The sequence below is a fragment of the Lepidochelys kempii genome, chromosome 2 (assembly GCF_965140265.1).
Source record: "Lepidochelys kempii isolate rLepKem1 chromosome 2, rLepKem1.hap2, whole genome shotgun sequence".
NCBI lineage: Eukaryota > Metazoa > Chordata > Testudines > Cheloniidae > Lepidochelys > Lepidochelys kempii.
This window is the reverse complement of record NC_133257.1, coordinates 116,208,958-116,228,169: the sequence shown is the minus strand read 5'-3', so window position 1 is coordinate 116,228,169 and position 19,212 is coordinate 116,208,958. Positions and strand designations below refer to the sequence as shown.

The 19,212-nt window shown below is 42.1% G+C and overlaps 1 protein-coding gene across 8 annotated transcripts in view; it reads right to left on the bottom strand.

Moving 5' to 3' along the window:
* The window catches only part of SLC35B3 (solute carrier family 35 member B3), a 39,796-nt gene extending 20,837 nt beyond the window's left edge, over positions 1–18,959 (bottom strand). For 3 of the 8 annotated variants that reach the window (XR_012157333.1, XM_073332079.1, XM_073332082.1), the window contains exons 1-6: positions 18,081–18,160; positions 10,782–13,115; positions 8,556–8,837; positions 6,446–6,567; positions 3,917–4,071; positions 2,009–2,116 (exon numbers count right to left, since the gene is read on the bottom strand). Coding sequence is in view for 7 of the 8 variants with exons in the window: in XM_073332079.1 (XP_073188180.1) it covers positions 2,009–2,116; positions 3,917–4,071; positions 6,446–6,567; positions 8,556–8,756 (586 nt within the window). In the remaining variant the exon portion in view is untranslated. The other 5 variants (XM_073332080.1, XM_073332085.1, XM_073332084.1 and 2 more) reach the window with 5 other exon arrangements.
* Positions 18,960–19,212: the final 253 nt, after the last annotated feature.

Here is a 19,212-nt window from a genome sequence, read left to right as displayed (position 1 = left end):
TCAAATTACTGAAGGTGTTAGGACCAACATGGTCCTCAGTCCTTCAGTTTGTAGAAAGATATTTTCACACAAATTTAAAAATAAAAATCTGACATTTTAAAATCTGATTTTAAAGAACGTCATTTAAAAATAGCTTTTAACCATTAAAAACCTCAGTAAGAACGTATGCCTAGATGTGTTTTTCCTGGGATATACTTATTTGGTGGGTGCCAAAAAGAACATACCCACATGTTGTACTCCAAATACATGTCTCTTTGTTCAACTACACATCTAGTCTCTTGTTCCACTATGTACATGTATACAGTAGATCCTATAATTTAGATAGGTAGCAAGTCATTTTTTCCAGTTGTAATACCACTAAAGTGACAAGCATTATAAAGCCAACATAGCAAAACAATGACAAGACTAAATAAACATCTGAGTTTAGACATCACTACTATTTGAGCACCACTCAACACTAGATGGATAACATTTCTGAAAAGGAAAGGTTTCTTCCCTAAAAAAGGGCTCATTTTGTTTAAGGATCAATCAAAGCTAGAATGAATGAAGGTCCCACAATGAATTGACAAACAATTACTATGTCTCATCTGAATCTCTTGAAATAAAAACAGCTTCAATATGGACAGCTCTAAATTTCTACATTGTACATACATGTTACTATTACATTAACTCCAGTGCCTTATTATATAGCACATAATTCATGGTTACTGCATGAAACAACTTGAAATTGCACGATGTGGGCATTAAGTATGTGTAACACCAAACAATCTTGCACTAAAATTGTTTTAATGTCACTGGTAAATTAGTAAAATATGAAGCAGTGTGTTTACATAACCCTAAGAACATATGTGCAGTTCCACTGTGAGGTATGCTTTCCAGAGGTGTACTCTTTAGAAAGCATATACAGTTTTAAAGTAGCAGCATGTAGAGTAACAGAAAGGCTGACAGACTTGCTGGCCTCAAGGGATTTGAATGGTGATGGATATCAAAGTCTATAGTCCATTCCACTTTAAGATGGAATCTGAAGAGGCCCTACCTTTCTGTTGGAGTTTGCTAATGCTGATTTCAAAGTCTGAAGCCCTGTAATACACCAAGTGCAAACTGAGATGACTGCTTATTCAAATATATACATTCAAGATATTGTAGATGAAGCACTGAATTAAAGTTGACTGTTTCCAGTTAAAGAGCCTTTTTCAGTCACTTATAACTTTATTCAACTTTCAGGTGACATTTTTCCAGTTTGAGTGTCAGTGCAAAAATGGTTAAGCCATTTCTGAGTAAGAACGTAATGAAAATAAGTAAATTTGTCTTTATTTAAAAAAACTGGCTTTTTTGGACAGTTCTAGTACCTCTGGGGAAAGAGGCAGAAACTTGAAATTAGTCCCAAGGTTAGATCTGTTGTACTTTTTGGTGGGCCAGTGAAAGTTCCTTTTGATTTCACTAATTTATAAAAAATGAATGCATAGTGATCTTTTTCCTTTTTAATTTTAGATAGGAATTTATGAAGTATCACATCAGTTAAAATATCTTCTGCTATTTCTAACTTACATGAAGAAATTGTATGTCAAGAACACTAGTTCTCACTGAGGACTAATTCTATAGCAAATATGAGGTAAAGAAAAAAGTTAGTTACCAGCTGCAAGAAATAAGTCTGAAAAAGTTAAAACAAAAAACAAAAAACCACCACTTTTTATTCTATTTAAAGTATTTCAAATGGAATTTTATGAAACATCTCAAGATATATTTACTTTTGCACTGAGATCCACCAGAGATATTTCAGCTCCAAGGGTAATATCTGGGGAAGTTTTAAGTGCTTGAGAACTAAAGCTTAGAATGATAGTGTCTCTTTTATTATAACTGTAGTGCTGCTGGTAAAATGATAACAAAATTTACCTTTTTACTATGACATTCCAAGGCAGTACCACCAAAGGCTCCCGCTTTTATGCAATGCTCATTCTAGGCAACATAAGAATGATTAAACCATAAAGTAAAATAAATGCTGCTTTACCTGTCAAGTTGAAATTTGGTGCGATTGTGCTGTCAGCTAAAGTAAACCATATTAGGCCAAGACTCATACACATTGCAGCAGACACGTCTGCAATATTATAACGTTTTCCTATACAAAAATACAAACAAAAAAATAAGGCCATGTAATAGTCTTAATTTTAACTCCCCTTTATTAAGGAGGGAATGGCAGACAAAGGAAAAAAAACTCCCATTCAGTACGCCACCAAAACATATGGACCTAATGTTCTCCCTCCCAATATTTGAGTAGAAGGCCCGGCTGCAACTCTCCACAATAGCAGTTCTCAAAAACTTTTTCATAGTACATACCACATCTCCACAGAGAAATCTTGTGAGCAATAGCTGTTACCATTCACAATGGTACAGGCCACATCTCCTCCCCTAAAGTGACTATACACCTCTTTGGCAACTACAGCAATTATTTACACGGAAAAGTAGATTTACATTAAAGATAACTAAAATACATCTGTAACATCACAGAGGAAACAAGGAAAGCCAGTACCATTTAGTCAGCCAGTTATCTGTAGAACATCAGCGAAGGCTCAGCAGACCAGTTTGGGAACTGTTGGTCTAGAACTTAGCAATGCAGCCAGCTGTATTTTGGGGGGTCCTGAGAATGTGATTTGAATAACATATTCCATTGCTTCCCAAGGAGTTGTGTGCACCATATAAGCGGCCAGAAATAACTGTTTAACACGTACATTTTAAACTATGTTCTCAGCTTTCAAGAACCTAGCACTATATAATCCAAAGGCACTATACAAATATTACCTACAGAGACCTGAAAGCTCCAAATTTAAATGACAAGAGGATTTAATTGTGAGACAGACCTGAGTTGTTAGTTGCACACACATTTACTTTTTAGTATAAATTTGCATATTTGATTTTCTTCTTTAAACTGGCTTCTTATTGCTTCAGTCTCAATACTGAAAAGTGTAATATTCCACTGTAACTACAAGACAGAACTACAGTAATAGGAATACTACATTCTGGGCTCAGTTCTGTAGTCCTTTGCCATGTGGAGAATCTTAGGGTACGTTTACACTGTGAGTGCCAGCAAATGTCAGGGCCTGGGTCGACAGATTCGGGTTCGCATAACAGCATTAAAAATAGCCATGCAGAAACTCTCCCCCGTTCTCCCAAGGCTTCAGAGCCTGAGCCACAACATCTACACAGCTCTTTCAGTGCCACAGTGTGAGCCCGAATCTGTTTGACTCAGGCTCACTGGCGCTTGCTGTACAGATGTACCCTTACTGACTTTGAGTAGCAACAAATCTACAGGTACAAGTGAGAATTTTTCATAATATATATTATAAGGATTATCAAAATATTGAAATATGCTATGTATTTTATTTACATGCTCAGAGTTATGAGCTTCAGTCAGATTCACCATCCCTCTTCTGGTATATCAAGCATTAGATACAATTTTAGAGGTAATCCTATATTCTCTGAGCAACCCAAACCAGAGCTGGTTGGGAATTTCATTTTTTGGGAGGTCAAAATTGTTGATTTGTTGAAACCGAAACTTTCTGTGGGAAAAGTTCTCTTTTGACAAATTTCCCATTTCAAATGATTTTTTTAAATTTGTCAAAATATCCTATTTAGGCATTTTCAACATGAGAAGTTCTGGGTTTTTTGGGTTCAAAATTACATTGTTTAGAAACTTAAGTTAATTTATAGTAAAACCTTTTGTTTAAAAAGGTCAATACTGAAAAAAACAGTTTTGATACAAGCTACATTTTATGGGCAGTTTCTGCCCTGCCCCGCCTCTACCCAAACTGTTTCCTGGCCAGCTCTACCCAAAACTTCCATTAAGTCAATGGAATACAGGATTTGGCCCTTATGTGGTTATCTTCTAATAAGAACATTTAATAGTAAGAACAGTGCATACCTTGTATAAAGACTCCTCCTATCATAACGGGAATCAGTTTACAGCACTTAAAGATGACTTGAGTAGGATAATTCAGATATCCAAGGGAGGTATTTGATAAACCCATAGTCCCTACAGTTAGAAAGGCTATTATCATGTAGGTTTTCCCTGGGATTCTGCAAAATATAAATGTATGAATCTTGGTATTATAAGCATATTGTATTTTTAATAGGTGAGACTTTCATACTGGGAGAAGCTAGAAGAAAGTGTACACTAATAATAGAACTGGTTGAAAAAATGGGTCAAACTTTCACTAAAATTTCATCTCCAACAGTTTTTATAGTAATTGTTAATTTCAGTGAAATTTTCCATTTTCAACTGGGTCTAATGAATAATGCTTTAGTCTTTTATAGTGCCTTCTATTTAAGGATTACAAAGCATATCACAACTGTTACAGGACTTAACTCAACATTACCCATCAAGAATTATCCCTATTTCACAGAAAGGAAATAGTCACAAAGGAGTTAAGTGACTTATAAAAGAACACACCGGAAGCTGGGAACAATACCATATCTCCTGAATCTGTTTGTTCTTAACCACCTTTCTCTCATGACTGTATAACAGTTCTTCTTGCAGCCACCTCCATTTTTAGTTGTTTGTAACTTTTTGAAATCTGTTTGACTATGAATTTCTTTGTGAAGTTTAAACTAAACACTTTCCCATTTCTGTATGTGCAGAAAATGGGGGAAAAATACATATCCTCTGTTTACAAAGTAATTCTGGTGCCTTTTTATAACTCTGGAGAAATGGATGAAGACAAAGTTGAGATTTGGCCTTGAAATACCCTAACTGAGAAGTGCCTTTGAGTATCGTGGTGAATACTGCTTTTGATGTGGCGCGTTATCACCTGCTGACAATTACACTTTGCACATGTACATTTTAAACCATTATAGCACTAAGTTTGAAGTGAGCACCAAAGGCCATGCTGCACAAACACATGCAGCTAACTTTACTGAATTTTTTGTATGCAGCTACGGGGAGCAGTGAATAAAGAGTGGTCTTGCTGGAACCCTTGCCTTATTCACAATACATTCTGTACCATAGTTATAAGAATATTTCACCAGTTTTTACAGGTGGTTACTTTTTTGTCAAATATATTGTCTCTTTAAAAATAAGCTTAACAAATTAACAGTTCTGTGTAACCTGATAAATCTGACTTCATTTTAGAAATAGATTTTCTATAATTTAGAATGTCAGCATGTAAAATATAATGCATGTTTAACTGAAAAGTATACCATGAACACAAATTTAATATATTGGATCTCAGCTGAGGATCACTATTGGTGGGAAAAATTGGGGAGGAAAATAACTCCTGTTTAATTTTAAAAGTCAAAAAGCGGACTGTTCTGAGATGTGAGAGAGAGTGTGTGTGTAAGTGAGAAATATATGGAGACTCTGGTTGTATACTACAGAACCCAAAGATTTCTGAAGGGGGAAAAAAGAGCAAAATTTGGAAGAGGATTTATTTTTAAATATTCTCTTTAAAAAAAAAGTTAGTAAATATTTTCCTAAACAACTATAAAGAAAATACAATTGTCCTAATAAAGAGTTATTGTGCCAAATTTGGATACTCAGTTCAGCCAGAAAAGTGTGAAACAGATTTCAGTCCTGCTTTAAGTGCAAATCTGAACATAACTAACTATGGAGTCACTATCAATACTTCCATAAATTATATTTAATAAATTATTGTAAGTGTGTGTAATGCACTTCTGAAAAAAATGAAATGAATCTGAAAAGTACAATAAAAAAAAAGGTAAGCTAAGTGAAAGGGACTAGCCTAAACAGCTGCATCTCCAACCAACTTCAAAATTCCCAAGATCCTGATCCCATAGAAACTTACGCATCTGCTTAGCTTTAAGCACTGTGTGTTCTCCCACTGACTTCAATAGGAATACTTACAGTTCTTTAAATTAAGCATGTGCATGTCCATACTTTCTTGCAGCATCAAGGCCTAAACCTGAAACACTAGCCTTCTGCTTACATAGTACAGTGCATACAATATAATACTAGTGTACTTGTTCTGCAACCTCTGAAATAAATGTATGTAGCACAATAATATAGTATATTAACCTGGACACTTAAATATGTAGCATCATATCCTGATAGTCATTAACATGGGAGTGTCAATTTAAAAGGTACCTAACAAAGCATCAAGAATACCTAAAACTTTTCAACTTGTGTGTGTATATATATAATTTTTTTAAGTCAACCACTGGTGCTAGCGTTCCATTTCACTATTACAACAGAAGTCAGGCATAATAAACAGGAACAAAGGACACAAGTATATGGTTGAAAACAAACAGTGATGTATATCTTCAATTGCAAATCCACTCATCAAATCATACTACATTTTATCTTATCACTATCCATACAAATCTACTCAATTATCTGTGAAATAACAGCAATATTCATACACAAATTATGGAAGTCAGATTTATCAAACTGATTGCCTCATGCTAGGTTAAATGTGTAAAAGGATATATCACTTACCGTCTCCTTTTATCCTGAATAAGCTGCAGTTCTATTAGTCCAAAAATGGAATAAAACCCAAATTGCACTAAAGTAAGGTACCAACCAAAGGGCTTAAAGCCCTCCACTGAAAATATCAGTTCCTATAAAAACAAAAAACACACACATACCAACTGTTAAATCAAAACTTAATTAGCAGACCTATTTTCTCAATGTGAAAATGCAATTCTCATGCTTTTAAGTTGCAAAGCAATAAGTAGAGAGTACACGCAGTATACATAACTTAGAAGTATTAGAGAGGCAGCATTTAAAGACTGAAAAAAGAAGGCCACATTTATTGCTGGTGTAATTCCTCTGAATTAAAGTGATTCATCAGTGATTGGCATTTGGCCCATAAACATTCATCTCAAATTAGAGAGGGCTTTGTGTCTGCTTTTAACTTGGTTTTCAATTCATTTTACTCATTTTACTTCATTTGACTGTTTCTAGACAGCACTCTCAAATGACCCATAAAAGATTAAGTACAAATTGTTAACATTAACTTATTTAAAAGACAAATTTACTGGTAATTCTAATTTCTTAGGAATCTACAGGCATTTAAAACAAGGGAGTCATTTGTTATGGAAAAACATACACACTGTCTAAAGAATTATGCAGATGTATCCATTTTAGCCAGAGCTGGCAGCAAGACTGATACCTTCCATTATAAGGCCCTGTTTTCAATTACTAATAACTTCGCCAAGTTTAACTATTTGGGCTGCAACTTTCCATGTCAGGTGTTTCTTCAGACCATTTAAGTTTCAGCAGACGTTCTCCCATTATCTATGAGAATAAGGTTGGGAAAAATGTTTTGCCAATGTTTTAAAAAAAATAAAAAATTCTACTGTTATTTTGGTGAGAAGCTCTAGCACCTTCACACTTTGGAGCAGGAATTAAAAATATGCAGTCAGAGTTTAAAGCCAGGAGGAACCACTAGATCATCAGTCTGACCTAGAGTATATCACAGGCCATCTACACCATCCCCAGCACCCGCACACTAAATCCAACAACTGAAATGAGACCAAACTATTATAGCCTATAAAAGGCTAGACTACTATGTGCCACAGACAGAAAACAGGAGGGCAAAGGAGCACAAGTGCTTGAGAACCCCATAATGGCAGGGAAATTAAGTAAGCTATAGGAGATAATCCTGGCAAGTAACCCAAACCCCCACACTGCAAGGGACAGCAAGAGACCCCTAAAGTCACTGCCAATCTGACCTGGGGAAAAATTCCTTCCCAACCCCACATATGGCAACCAGTTAGACCCTGAGCATATGAACAAGAACCAGCCAGGCAAGCACTTGAGAGAGAATGGTTGGTGTCACCTCAGAGCCCAGTCTCAGCTTGCCCAATGTCCTATCTCCAGCTGTAGCCATTCCTGATGCTTCAGAGGAAGGAGATTTAAAAAACAAACAAAACCCCTCCTCCCAGGAGTCAGGTTGGCAGATGGAAGACAGGAGCAGAAAGGTATGTAACCACTAGAGAACATTCACCTACAGAAGCGGGAACAAAACCCAGGATACAGGAGTCCTAAAATTCCTCTGCCGTTTAGAAAACAGCTGTGAAGCCCACTAGCACACCATGCATCTCATCCCCCTCTAGTGAATGTGCAGAAAGGATAACAGCCTACTAATAGTTAGCTGAAGTGGCAGAAGTCCATACTGTAGACCTAAAGATTTCAACCCTGATGATGACACATGTGGTCATTATGGTCCCATACAATGTAACTTTTGTTTTTTCAGTTTGTTTTTGTAAAAACTTAGAAAAATCACATACAACTGTTAAGAAAATTAAAGATGCAAAGTCATGCACTCAAAAGATAAGTAAAGAAAATAATTAAGGTAGCACAAGCATCCTTAATTAGGTCCTCTTCTGTAGATGCATTATGATTATAGTTTTTAATTATATGGTCATGTACTATTTTTTCCCTAACTTCAGTGTTAGACTTTGATCTTAATGTTCTTTTAATGTAGTTTTTTTAAAAGGTATAGATTAGGACAGATTTTTAGACCAATCAAGCTACACATTGCTGAATATTGTTCAACAAAAGAAACAGAGGTACTAGCATAAAACATAAATACAGAATTTACCTGTAAATATCCATAGATTAGATAAAACATAAAAACTCCAGAAACACAAATAAAAAACTGAGTGGGTTTGTTAAATTTGCTGAGATTCATGCCAAGAACGATTATGTCATCTACTGATTTGATATGAGGTGACATGGCTTGCGATTTGGAAGGTACGCTGATCGAAATATATTTCCTTGAGGAGTTGAATTTCAGATCCATGTTTCCTAGTTTGCTGCATTCAGTGTCAATGGAATCTTCTCCTTTTTCTTCCTCTCTCTTTTTGTGTCCTTTGTTTGGAAGCTGAAAGAAATCAAAAAAGTGAGAGAGGCCACTTGAGTATGGAATTCCAAAATTAAAACAAAAAGAAAAGGAGTACTTGTGGCACCTTAGAGGCTAACACATTTATTTGAGCATAAGTTTTCGTGAGCTACAGCTCACTTCATCGGATGCATTCAATTTCCACTGAATGCATCCAACGAAGTGAGCTGTAGCTCACGAAAGCTTATGCTCAAATAAATGTGTTAGCCTCTAAGGTGCCACAAGTACTCCTTTTCTTTTTGCGAATACAGACTAACATGGCTGCTACTCTGAAACCCAAAATTAAAACAGTATACAAATATGAAACTTAATGAAATTGCTTCAGACAAAAAATTGCACATGGAAACATTTTACAACTCAATTTCAAAACTTAATGGGAATTCCTAAAAATCACAATAGTGCAGTACATGTGTCTCCCCTATGATACTACTGCCTGCATAACAGATCTAATGCAAGAGGTAGAATCAATGATAACATTATGGCACTAGTGCTAAGAATTAGTGCATGAGTACTTTATACAGAGGCTTGGTCTACACTTACAAATGCTGTTGGCACACCCCTGACCAATGTAGCTATGCTGACACAGCTGTGCCTACACTGGGGATTATGTTGACGGAAGAATGCTTCCCTTGACCTAGCTACTGTCATTTGGGGAGGTGGTGTTTCAGCACTGACAAAAAAACCCTTTTGTCACTGTAGGTTGTGTCTCCACTATGGGGCTTTGTTAGTATAGCCTTCATAGTTCAGACATACACAGAGATGGAAAATCTGATCTGGACAAATATTAAGCCTGACTTTTTATTAGTATATTTTACTTTTCTGAAACATATAAAAAGTTAAATACCCTTTAAAATCCTTCAAAAATAGTTTGCTTAAAGTGGGGATCAATCCTTCTACTGCAGGGGTGGACAAACTTTTCAGCCCAAGGGCCACATGTGGGTGGGGAAATTGCATGCACGGCCATGAATGTAGGGCTGGGACAGGAAGCAGGGTGTGGGAGTGGGGTGCAGTGTGCAGGAAGGGGCTCAGGGCAAGGGGTTGGGGTTCAGGGTGTACAAGGGGTCTCAGGGCAGGAGGTTGGGGTGGGGTGCGGGAGGGGGTGGGGTGTGGCAGGGGGCTCAGGGCAGGGGGTTCGGTGCAGGAGGGGTTCGGGGTGTGGGCTCCAGCCTGGAGCCGCTTACCTGGAGTGGCTCCGGGGTGGCAGCGGCATGCAGCGGGGCTAAGACAGGCTCCCTGCCTGCCCTGACCCTGCGCTCCGCTGCTCCTGGAAGTGGCCCTGCAGCGCCGGGGGAGGACAGGGCAGAGGGTTCCCTGTGCTGCCCTCGCTTGCGGGTTCCTCCCTTGAAGCTCCCCTTGGCCACAGTTCCCCGTTCCTGGCCAATGGGAGCTGCGGGGGGTGGTGCTTGCAGGCAAGTGCAGCGCGTGGAGCCCTCTGCCCCTGCCTCCCACAGGGGCTGCAGGGACATGGTGCCAGCCGCTTCTAGTGGCGGCGCGGGGCCTTCGACTCCACGGGGTGGCAAGCCCCATGGGCCGGATCCAAAGCCCTGACGGGCCGGATCCGGCCCATGGGCTGTAGTTTGCCCACCCCTGTTCTACTGCCTACAGAAAGCAATGCTGCACAAATCTGTCACATCAGTGTCACAGTGCTATGGTTAAGCAGTCAGCACAGGGCCAAACCCAGCCCTCTTATACCAATGTTCACAGGCATGAAAACAGAATATGCTGTCATGGGATGATCCCATTACTGTGATCACACTGAAAGTACTGGTGCAGAGGTACTATGATTATGGCCAGCCTACTTTATTTGCATGGCAAGGTGCACCACACTCAACACATCCATTTCTATATGCAGAGCCTAACTGTGAAACTGGAAAGAATCTTCCCCTCTACCCTTTGCTTCTAACTCTCACTTTTGCTTGAGATTACCTGTTAATGTTCAGGAAAAAGGGTGTGCAGACTAGGAAAAAAAACCTTAGTGACTGTCCAGGAACAATCAAGGTCTCAAATATGGTCACATGACAAGAATATGGTGGTCCCAAAGTTTTATAACCACTATCAGTCACATGCATTCATCTCCAATTGTAGGATGAGGCATAACTGGATGAGTACAGCCAAAGAGAAGGAATTTAGCAGAGTATGGGCGTGGGCAGGCAAATCATCCATTTCTTCACTTCAGTGAAATATGTGATAACTGATGTTTGAGGCTAATTTTGCATTTTTTGGTCTCAAGCTAACTCCACTGGTCAATTGCTGCTCCTAGTCAATTGCTGTACTTTTTAAGTGCAGGTCAACAGCTAGTTCAGCCCAGGGTCAGTAATTACATTTTTATTGATCTAAACTGGTGTTTTGGTTATTCCAGCCCAACGGTATTTTTTCTCACCAGAGTATCTACCAAAACTCATCTTCCCAGTGCTCCTTTATGGCAATCATTTATCCTGCTAAAGGAAACTGAATGAGACTCCCTCCAGGAGTCAGTCAATGCTGCTCATTTAACTACACAGACCAATAATTAATGAGTTATGAGAGGTACTACCTTCACCAGAAGAGGAATAGTGTGCTATATAGTAGTACTCAGTCTAAACTTCATGCCCAGGCAGCAATTTAATGTGAAGGCATTTATAAACTAATATTCACTGCCACTGTCTTTGTTAGCCTCTTTTTGTCAATCTCTCTTGCTTCCCACTCCCTCCCCCATGACACCAGTACAGTATAACAAGCCTTGTGGATAAGGGGAAAGTGGTAGATGTTGTAGTCTAAGGCCTTTCTGCAGTAAGGAGCAGCGGCCATTAGCTAAAAGTAAGGAGTCATGTTCCCCCTAAATGACACCAAAACAATGTAATATCAGGTTGTTAAGAAAGAGTTCTAGCCCTAGGGAAGTATAGCAGAAACAGTGACCAGATAAACAGAAAGACATTACGATGTTTAAAGGAAAACTTTGCAAGATAACACTGTCTGGCAGAACCTCTTATCAGCAGTTTCAGTTGGGAAATCTATACTTCCCTTTTGTTTGACCTTTAATTGGTTCTGTCCTTTGTTTGTTGCATAACTGATTTAGCAAAATTTAAATTGACTCTAGTATGTAAAAGGTAGTGTATTAAGACTAGTGAAGAACATTATTTCGTAATACTTTAGTTTAAATGATAGGTCCTGTTTATCTATACCTCAACCAAAGTTTGACTATATAAACTGGGCTCCAAGAAGAAATTCTTTGGAACCTAATTCCAGGACACAGCCCAAGATCAAAGCTGCCAAAACTCAATACCCTGCACAACCATTCTGTGCAAGTTGGAGCCACAGACTATCCGATTCCGACTGACCAGCAGGAAGAGATCGCCTGCTTTATCAGGAGTGGTGACCATTGTATGCTTGGTGTGTGTGTTCTGTTGATCAAGTGCTAATAAATTCAAGTTAAGAATTTACTGTGTAAAGGCTCTTTTAGCTGAGAAAAGGTCCGGCCAACCTGAAGACGGTTATGCCCTGAGCCCACGGAAGGGTAGGAGTGGGTGCCCTAGATTGTGCGGGTAACAATGTGAGATATCTCAACTTTAGTATGGCTTATGATACTGTCTCATATGACCTTATAAACAAACTAGGGAAATATAGCCTAGATGAATCTATTATCAGGTGGGTACACAAATGCTTGGAAAACTATTCAGAGTAGTTATTAATGGTTCAGTCAAGCTGGAAGGGCATATTGAGTGGGGTCCTGCAGGGATCAGTCCTCTGTCTGGTTCTATGCAATATCTTCACAAATGATTTGGATTATGGCAGAGAGTACACGTATAAAATCTGCAGATGATACCAAGTGGTGAGGGGATGCAAGCACTTCAGGGGACAGGATTAGAATTCAAAATGATCTTGACAAACTGGAGAAATGGTCTGAAATATATAGGATGAAATTCAATAAGGACAAATGCAAAATACTACACTTAAGAAGGAATACTCATTTACAAAATGGGAAATGATTGCCTAGGAAGGAGCACTGCAGAAAAGGATCTTGGGGATTAAAGTGGATCACAAACTGAATGAGTCACCAATGTAATACCATTAAGCTAAAACAAACAAACAAACAACATTCTGGGATGCATTAGCAGGAATTCTGTAAGAAAGACATAAGCAGTAATTCTTCCACTCTACTCAGCATTGATAACTGGAGTATTGGGTCCAGTTCTGGGCAACACTCTTCAGGAAAGATGTGGATGAATTGGAGGAAGTCCAGAGGGGAGCAATAAGAATGATTCAAAGTCAAGAAAACGTGACCTACAAGAAAATATTGAAAAATTGGGTTTTAGTCTGGAAACAAGAATACTGAGGTGGGAGGTAACAGTCTTCAAGTATGTACAAGGTTATTATAAACAGGAGGGTAACTATTATTCTTATCCATGAAGGACAGGAAAAGAAGTAATGGGCTTAAATTGAAAAAAAGGAGATTTAGGTTAGACATTAGGAAAAACTTCTTAACTGTAAGGGTAGTTAAGCATTGGAACAAATTACAAAGAGCAGGGGTTCTCAAACTGTGGGTTGGGACCCCAAAGCGGGTCACAACCCTGTTTTAATGGGGTCACCAGGGCTGGTGTGAGACTTGCTGGGGCCCGGGGCCAAAGCCCGAGCCCTACCACCTGGGGCTGAAGCCAAGCCAAGGGCTTCAGCCCTGGGTGGTGGGGCTCAGGTTACAGGCCCCCTGCTTGGGCTGAAGACCTGAGCTTCGGCTTTATCCCCCCAGCCCCTGCATAGGGTGGTGAGGCTTGAGCTTTAGCCCCCTCCACCCAGGGTGGCAGTGCTCATGCGGGCTGAGGCATCGGTCTCGCCTCCTGGGGTTGTACAGTAATTTTTGTTGTCAGAAGGTAGTCGCAGTGCAATGATGTTTGACAACTGCGGACCTAGAGGTTGTGGAACCTCTGTCACTCGAGGTCTTTACAAACAGGTTAGACAAACACCTGTTAGGGATGGTTTAGATAATAATTAGTCCTACCTCAGTGTATGAACTGGACTAGATGACCTATTGAGATCTCTTCCAGTCCTACATTTCTATAGATTCCATACGTGTACATTGCTCTTTCCCAGCAAGAGCAGCAGCTGCCAAACTAATCCCACCTAGTTTCATTTCCCTGCCCAAACTGGACCACAGAGGATGTGATATGTCCAGACAGAGCCAGGATACTAGACTAGTTCAAGGAGTCCAATTTTCAATTTGTCTCTTTTCCTTAAGTCTCTCAGCGAACAGTAGTGGACTGCATAAATGTCTACTTTTGTACAGAAAGCTTCCTGTCTGGCCCAATCCAAACAGAGTTATGACTAATCACACTTACTGCTGCTATTCAGGCATGTGCTGCACGATGTTAAAGAGTACTAGAACAAGCATGATTTTGCCTTAAAGAATTTCAGAGGTGCAGGGGACCATAAGAAAGACTATTTTCTGCAAATCTCATGCTAGCTATGATGTTTCTAACAATACAGAAACTACATCCTTTACTGCTTTAGATATTAACAGCAATTGCACTAGCAGAGAAACAGAACCCTGAAATTAGGTCACAAAAAGGAAATAGAAGAGGAGCTGTTTTTAAAATATTTTATTTTCTAATAATTTAAGGCAATATGTATTCTGTTACTGAGTTTTGGATTTAAAGATTAAAATACTACTTTAAAACAACAAACTTTCACGAAGGATACCAGAGTTACAGTGAAAAAGCGTTTGTTCCACTCACATACAGTATTTAAAAGAAGATTGTGTAAAATTCCCTTTTCTGTGTTAAATTATTTGCTTGAGAACATGTTATCATAAAGGAATATTCTACAGTGCCTAACACTAAAATGAGAAACAGTAAATGCAGTAAATATTTGAAACAAATTCTCTACCAAATACTATTATTATAGACAACGGGACTCTTCTGAAATATATTTCTCTAAAAACATGCACAGCAACTGTTTTTCTAAGCAAAATATCAGAGGTGTCATTCTTCATCATTTACTCAAAATACTCAAAGTAACTGATCCACCTTATGTACTAATGAGCAACAGAACTGCAATTTTACAAATGCCACTTATAAACTTAAGAGGTGCTTACTTCTGGGGGAAATCTGCACCACTGCGTGCATGCAGAATTTATGTCCCCGGCAGAATTCTTTGCTTCTCTACAGAAAAATGACTTCTGACAGGGAAGCAAAGGAAAGCCCCAAGAACAATCATGCACCCCTCCTCAGCAGCACAGGAGTGTTGTTTTGGACGCCTAGCACAGGTGATGGAGAAGTAAATCACTGCAGGGGGAGGGGGAGGGCGAGAGGAGGCCCCCAGATGGGGATGCCACGGCTGCTGGCTTTTACCCTGTGCTAGGCTCAGCTGCTAGTCCCAACTGCACTGGGAAGGATGGGACTTCCTCTTCCCCTGCAAGAATTGGTCGGGGCCAGGAGAAACCTCTCCCTGCTGAAGAAAGCTCTGTTCCCCACCCCTACTTTCTGCCCCCATTGCTCCTCAGCTGCGGAGGGAAGGGTCACTGTACAGGGAGCTGCTCCCCCCTGCCCACTCCCTGTGCATCCGGACTCCCACCCCATCAAGTCTCACCCCCTCCCCCTGAATCCTGACCCCCATGCCAGCACCCAGACCACTAAGCCTCCTGCACCCAGATACCCCCACCCCACTGAGCCTCAACCAGCTGCACCCAGACCCTCACACCCTGACCCTCCTTACTGAGCCCAAACCACCTTCACCTGGACCCCCTCACAGAGTCCCATTCCTGCTGCACCTGGAACCTGCAACAAGCCCCTGAGCATCCAGATCCCCCCCATAGATCTACCCCCACCCCTCACACCCAGATTGTCCCACACAGAACCCTCCCATCCCACACCTGTATTTTCCCCCATCGCCTCCACACTTAGATCCTGCCAGGCTGAGCCTGCTTGCCCCACACCTGGATCAGGGCTAGACACGCATGTGAGACTGTGTTCCTCTCTTTCACTATCTTGGTGCACCCGGCACAGAGGGGCAGGACCAACCCTTGGGCTGTGTCAGGGTCTGGTGCAGCCACACCATTAAGTCCGTGTCCTGGGAGTGGAGGGTGGTCTCCTACCTCTGTGGAGGCCTGTGTTCCCTATTGCCATGCTGGAGCCTCCACATTTATTGTAAAATAAAATACGCAGAATTTTAAAATACTGTCCGCAGAATTTTTATTTTTTTGGCACAGAATTCTCTCCGGAGTAAAAGCTTTCCCAAACTACATGTTTAACATTTCATTTTTTGACTCTTAATTTTATTTAACAGGTTTCAGAGTAACAGCCGTGTTAGTCTGTATTCGCAAAAAGAAAAGGAGTACTTGTGGCACTTTAGAGACTAACCAATTTATCTGAGCATAAGCTTTCGTGAGCTACAGCTCACCTTGATTATCATACACATTGTAAGGAGAGTGATCACTTTAGGTAAGCTATTACCAGCAGGAGAGTGGGCTGGGGGAGAGAAAACCTTTTGTAGTGATAAACACCCATTTTTTCATGGTTTGTGTGTATAAAAACATCTTCTGTATTTTCCACAGTATGCATCCGATGAACTGAGCTGTAGCTCACAAAAGCTTATGCTCAAATAAATTAATTTTATTTAAAATGACTGAAATGCTTCCTCTTGCACAAATGGTTTGCTAAAATAAAATATCCTCAGGAAAGTTTTTGCCAGAAGCAAAGCTGAGCTAAACCTTCTAAAAATAAGAGACCTTAAACTAAGCTCCAGCGCATAATTAACATTAGCAACTGTAGTTAGAGAGAACCACATGTCTGGAGCACCTATTGAAAATAAAAATCAATATAGAAATGATGTTTCTTTTCCTATATCTATGCAGGCAGGGGGGCCAGAAGACATTTATCATCTTCTCTGTGTCTTGGTGGATCAGAGGGAGGGGCAGCATACCATTTTTGAAAGTGTCTACCTTAGAGAGACAGTAGCGACACAAGGTGGGTGAGGTAATCTCTCTTATTGGACCATCTTCTGTTTACTCTTTTGGTCCCTTCTGACCCTATGATTCTGTTGGTGAGAAAGAAAAGCTTTTAAGCCACTCAGAGCTCTTCTTCACGTCCAGGTTCAAGAGCTCCGTGTGGCTCAAAAGCTTCTCTTTCTCACCAACAGAATTCTGTCCAACACAAGACATACCTCACCCACCTTGTCTCTCTAAAATCCTGGGACCAACATGACTACAACACCATTAAAAGGACACTATCAACTTGACAGTTAGGCTATGTCTACACTACCACTTATGACGCTCAGGTGTGCGAATATACCACCCCCTTGAACAACATAAATTACATGAGCATAAATGCTAGCGTACACAGCGCTTTGTCAGCAGGTGAGCCACCCCCACGGACACAGCTACTGCTGCTCGCTGGGGGTGGATTAAGTATGTCAAGGGGGGAGCTCTCTCTCCCCCATTGGCATAGAGCAGCTACACAGGAGAGATCTTACTGTGCTCAAGCTGCATAGGTACAACTGTAAGGTCTCTAGTGTAGACATAGCTGTAGTCCAATATAGAAAAAAACCTCAAAAGCAGTTTCAATTAATATACCTGCCCCTCACTCCCCTCCTGTCTGTGTATGTTTTAAGTCACAGGTTCCTCATTCTTCAAAGTGTTCTTTTCCCTCCCTGGTTGCTATGTGAAAGATGGTTACAGCGCAGACGAAACGGCCCGACTTTACAGGGGAAACACTGAAACTCATATGCAAAGTGGAGTCAAATCCAGAAAGGACCCAAGGAAACCAAAAACACTTATTGCCTCCAATTTCTTTTAGTTCTCGGACGTGGGGGGCGGTACTTGTGGCTCACGAGTAGATGAAGCCTTTACAGAGGCGGTGCAACGCCTGGACCGAGAGACCCCCCCCGCCAGGGCCAGCCCAGCTCAGCCCCCCCAGCAGTAAGCTCAGTAATTTGGTGGGAGGTGTCACCTGGGGACGCTGCTGCTGCGGGGACCCGACGCGGGGAGGCCCAAGGGCCCCGCCCAGGGAGACGCGCCCGCCCTCTTGGGGACCCGGAGCCGGCCACGTCTCATTGCGCAGGGGCTCGTCCCGCCCGGCGCTCCGAGGGGGCTGGGGGGGGGCAACTGCCCAGCGGACCCACCCCCCCCAGGCGGGGCCGCACCCCTTCCCCAGCCGCGTCTCACCGCTCAGGGCCCCCAGCGCGCGGCTGCGGCCCACGCCACCTCCCGGGAAGCAGCCTGGCCCCGCCCACGCCCCGGTGGGGGGGAGGGGGCAGTACCTGCTCGCGCCCCGGCAGAGGGGGCGGGGGCGGCGGCGGCGGCTGCTCTCGTCTTCCTCCGCCTGCCGCCGCTCTCCCCTCGGCGCCGAAAATGGCGGGGGATGGGAATGGGGGGGGGTGTGCGCGCGCCGAGCGCATCGAGCCAATGAGATCCGTCTGCTCGGCGCTCTCCTGCCGGGACTGGGCCCCGTGTCATTGTCCCCGCCCCGGCCGGCGCAGGGGAGAGCAGCCCCCCCCACCCCTCCCCCGCACACAGGGGGACTCTCCCCTTACGGGAAACCCTCCCGCAGAGGAGCCCCGCGCACAGGGGAGCCCCCACAGAGGAAACCCCCCTCCGGGAGAGGAGATCCCCGTCTAGGAAACCCCCCCAGGACAGGAGACCACCGCACACATACAGGGGCCCCCATATAGGAACCCCTCCAGAACAGGAGACCCCTCACCCCATCTAGGGACACCCCATCCAAGAGAGAGGACCTATATGGGAACACCCCCTAGAAGAGCAGACCCTTACACCTGGGGGGAACCCCAGACAGGAACCCCCAAGAGAGGTGACCTCACAAATGGGGGAACCCCCATATAGGAACACCCACCAGGTAAGGAGACCCCCTCCCACACGCACACACACATATGGCGGGGGAGTGCCCTAGCACTGTACCTGGACACACAGCCTCGTGTCTGGCTGTGCCGCACAGTGTTATCTGTGCATAGAGTGATCAGACAGCAAGTGTGAAAAATCGGGACAAAGGGTGGGGGGCAATAGGTGCCTATATAAGATAAAGTCCCAAATATTGGGACTGTCCCTATAAAATTGGGACATCTGGTCACCCTACCTGTGCAGGACCCTCAGACCTTTGCTCTGGCTGTGCCTCCACACGCAGGTAAGGCTCCTCCCCCCCCCCCCCTTTGTCTGGACTAGGGAGGCAAGGGGTGGTTCATTTGTTTTTCAACTGAGATCCACCTCCTTGTATAATCCCAGCACAGGTTCAGTTTAATGTAGGAGCCAAGGTGAATATATATGGTGGGAAGGCCTAGGGTTTACCGCACCCAGTTAGGTAATTGAGTTTAAAAACACCAGTCTTACAAACCACTAATTATATGAACCATTCTTCCAAACTGCAGGGGAGGATGGGGA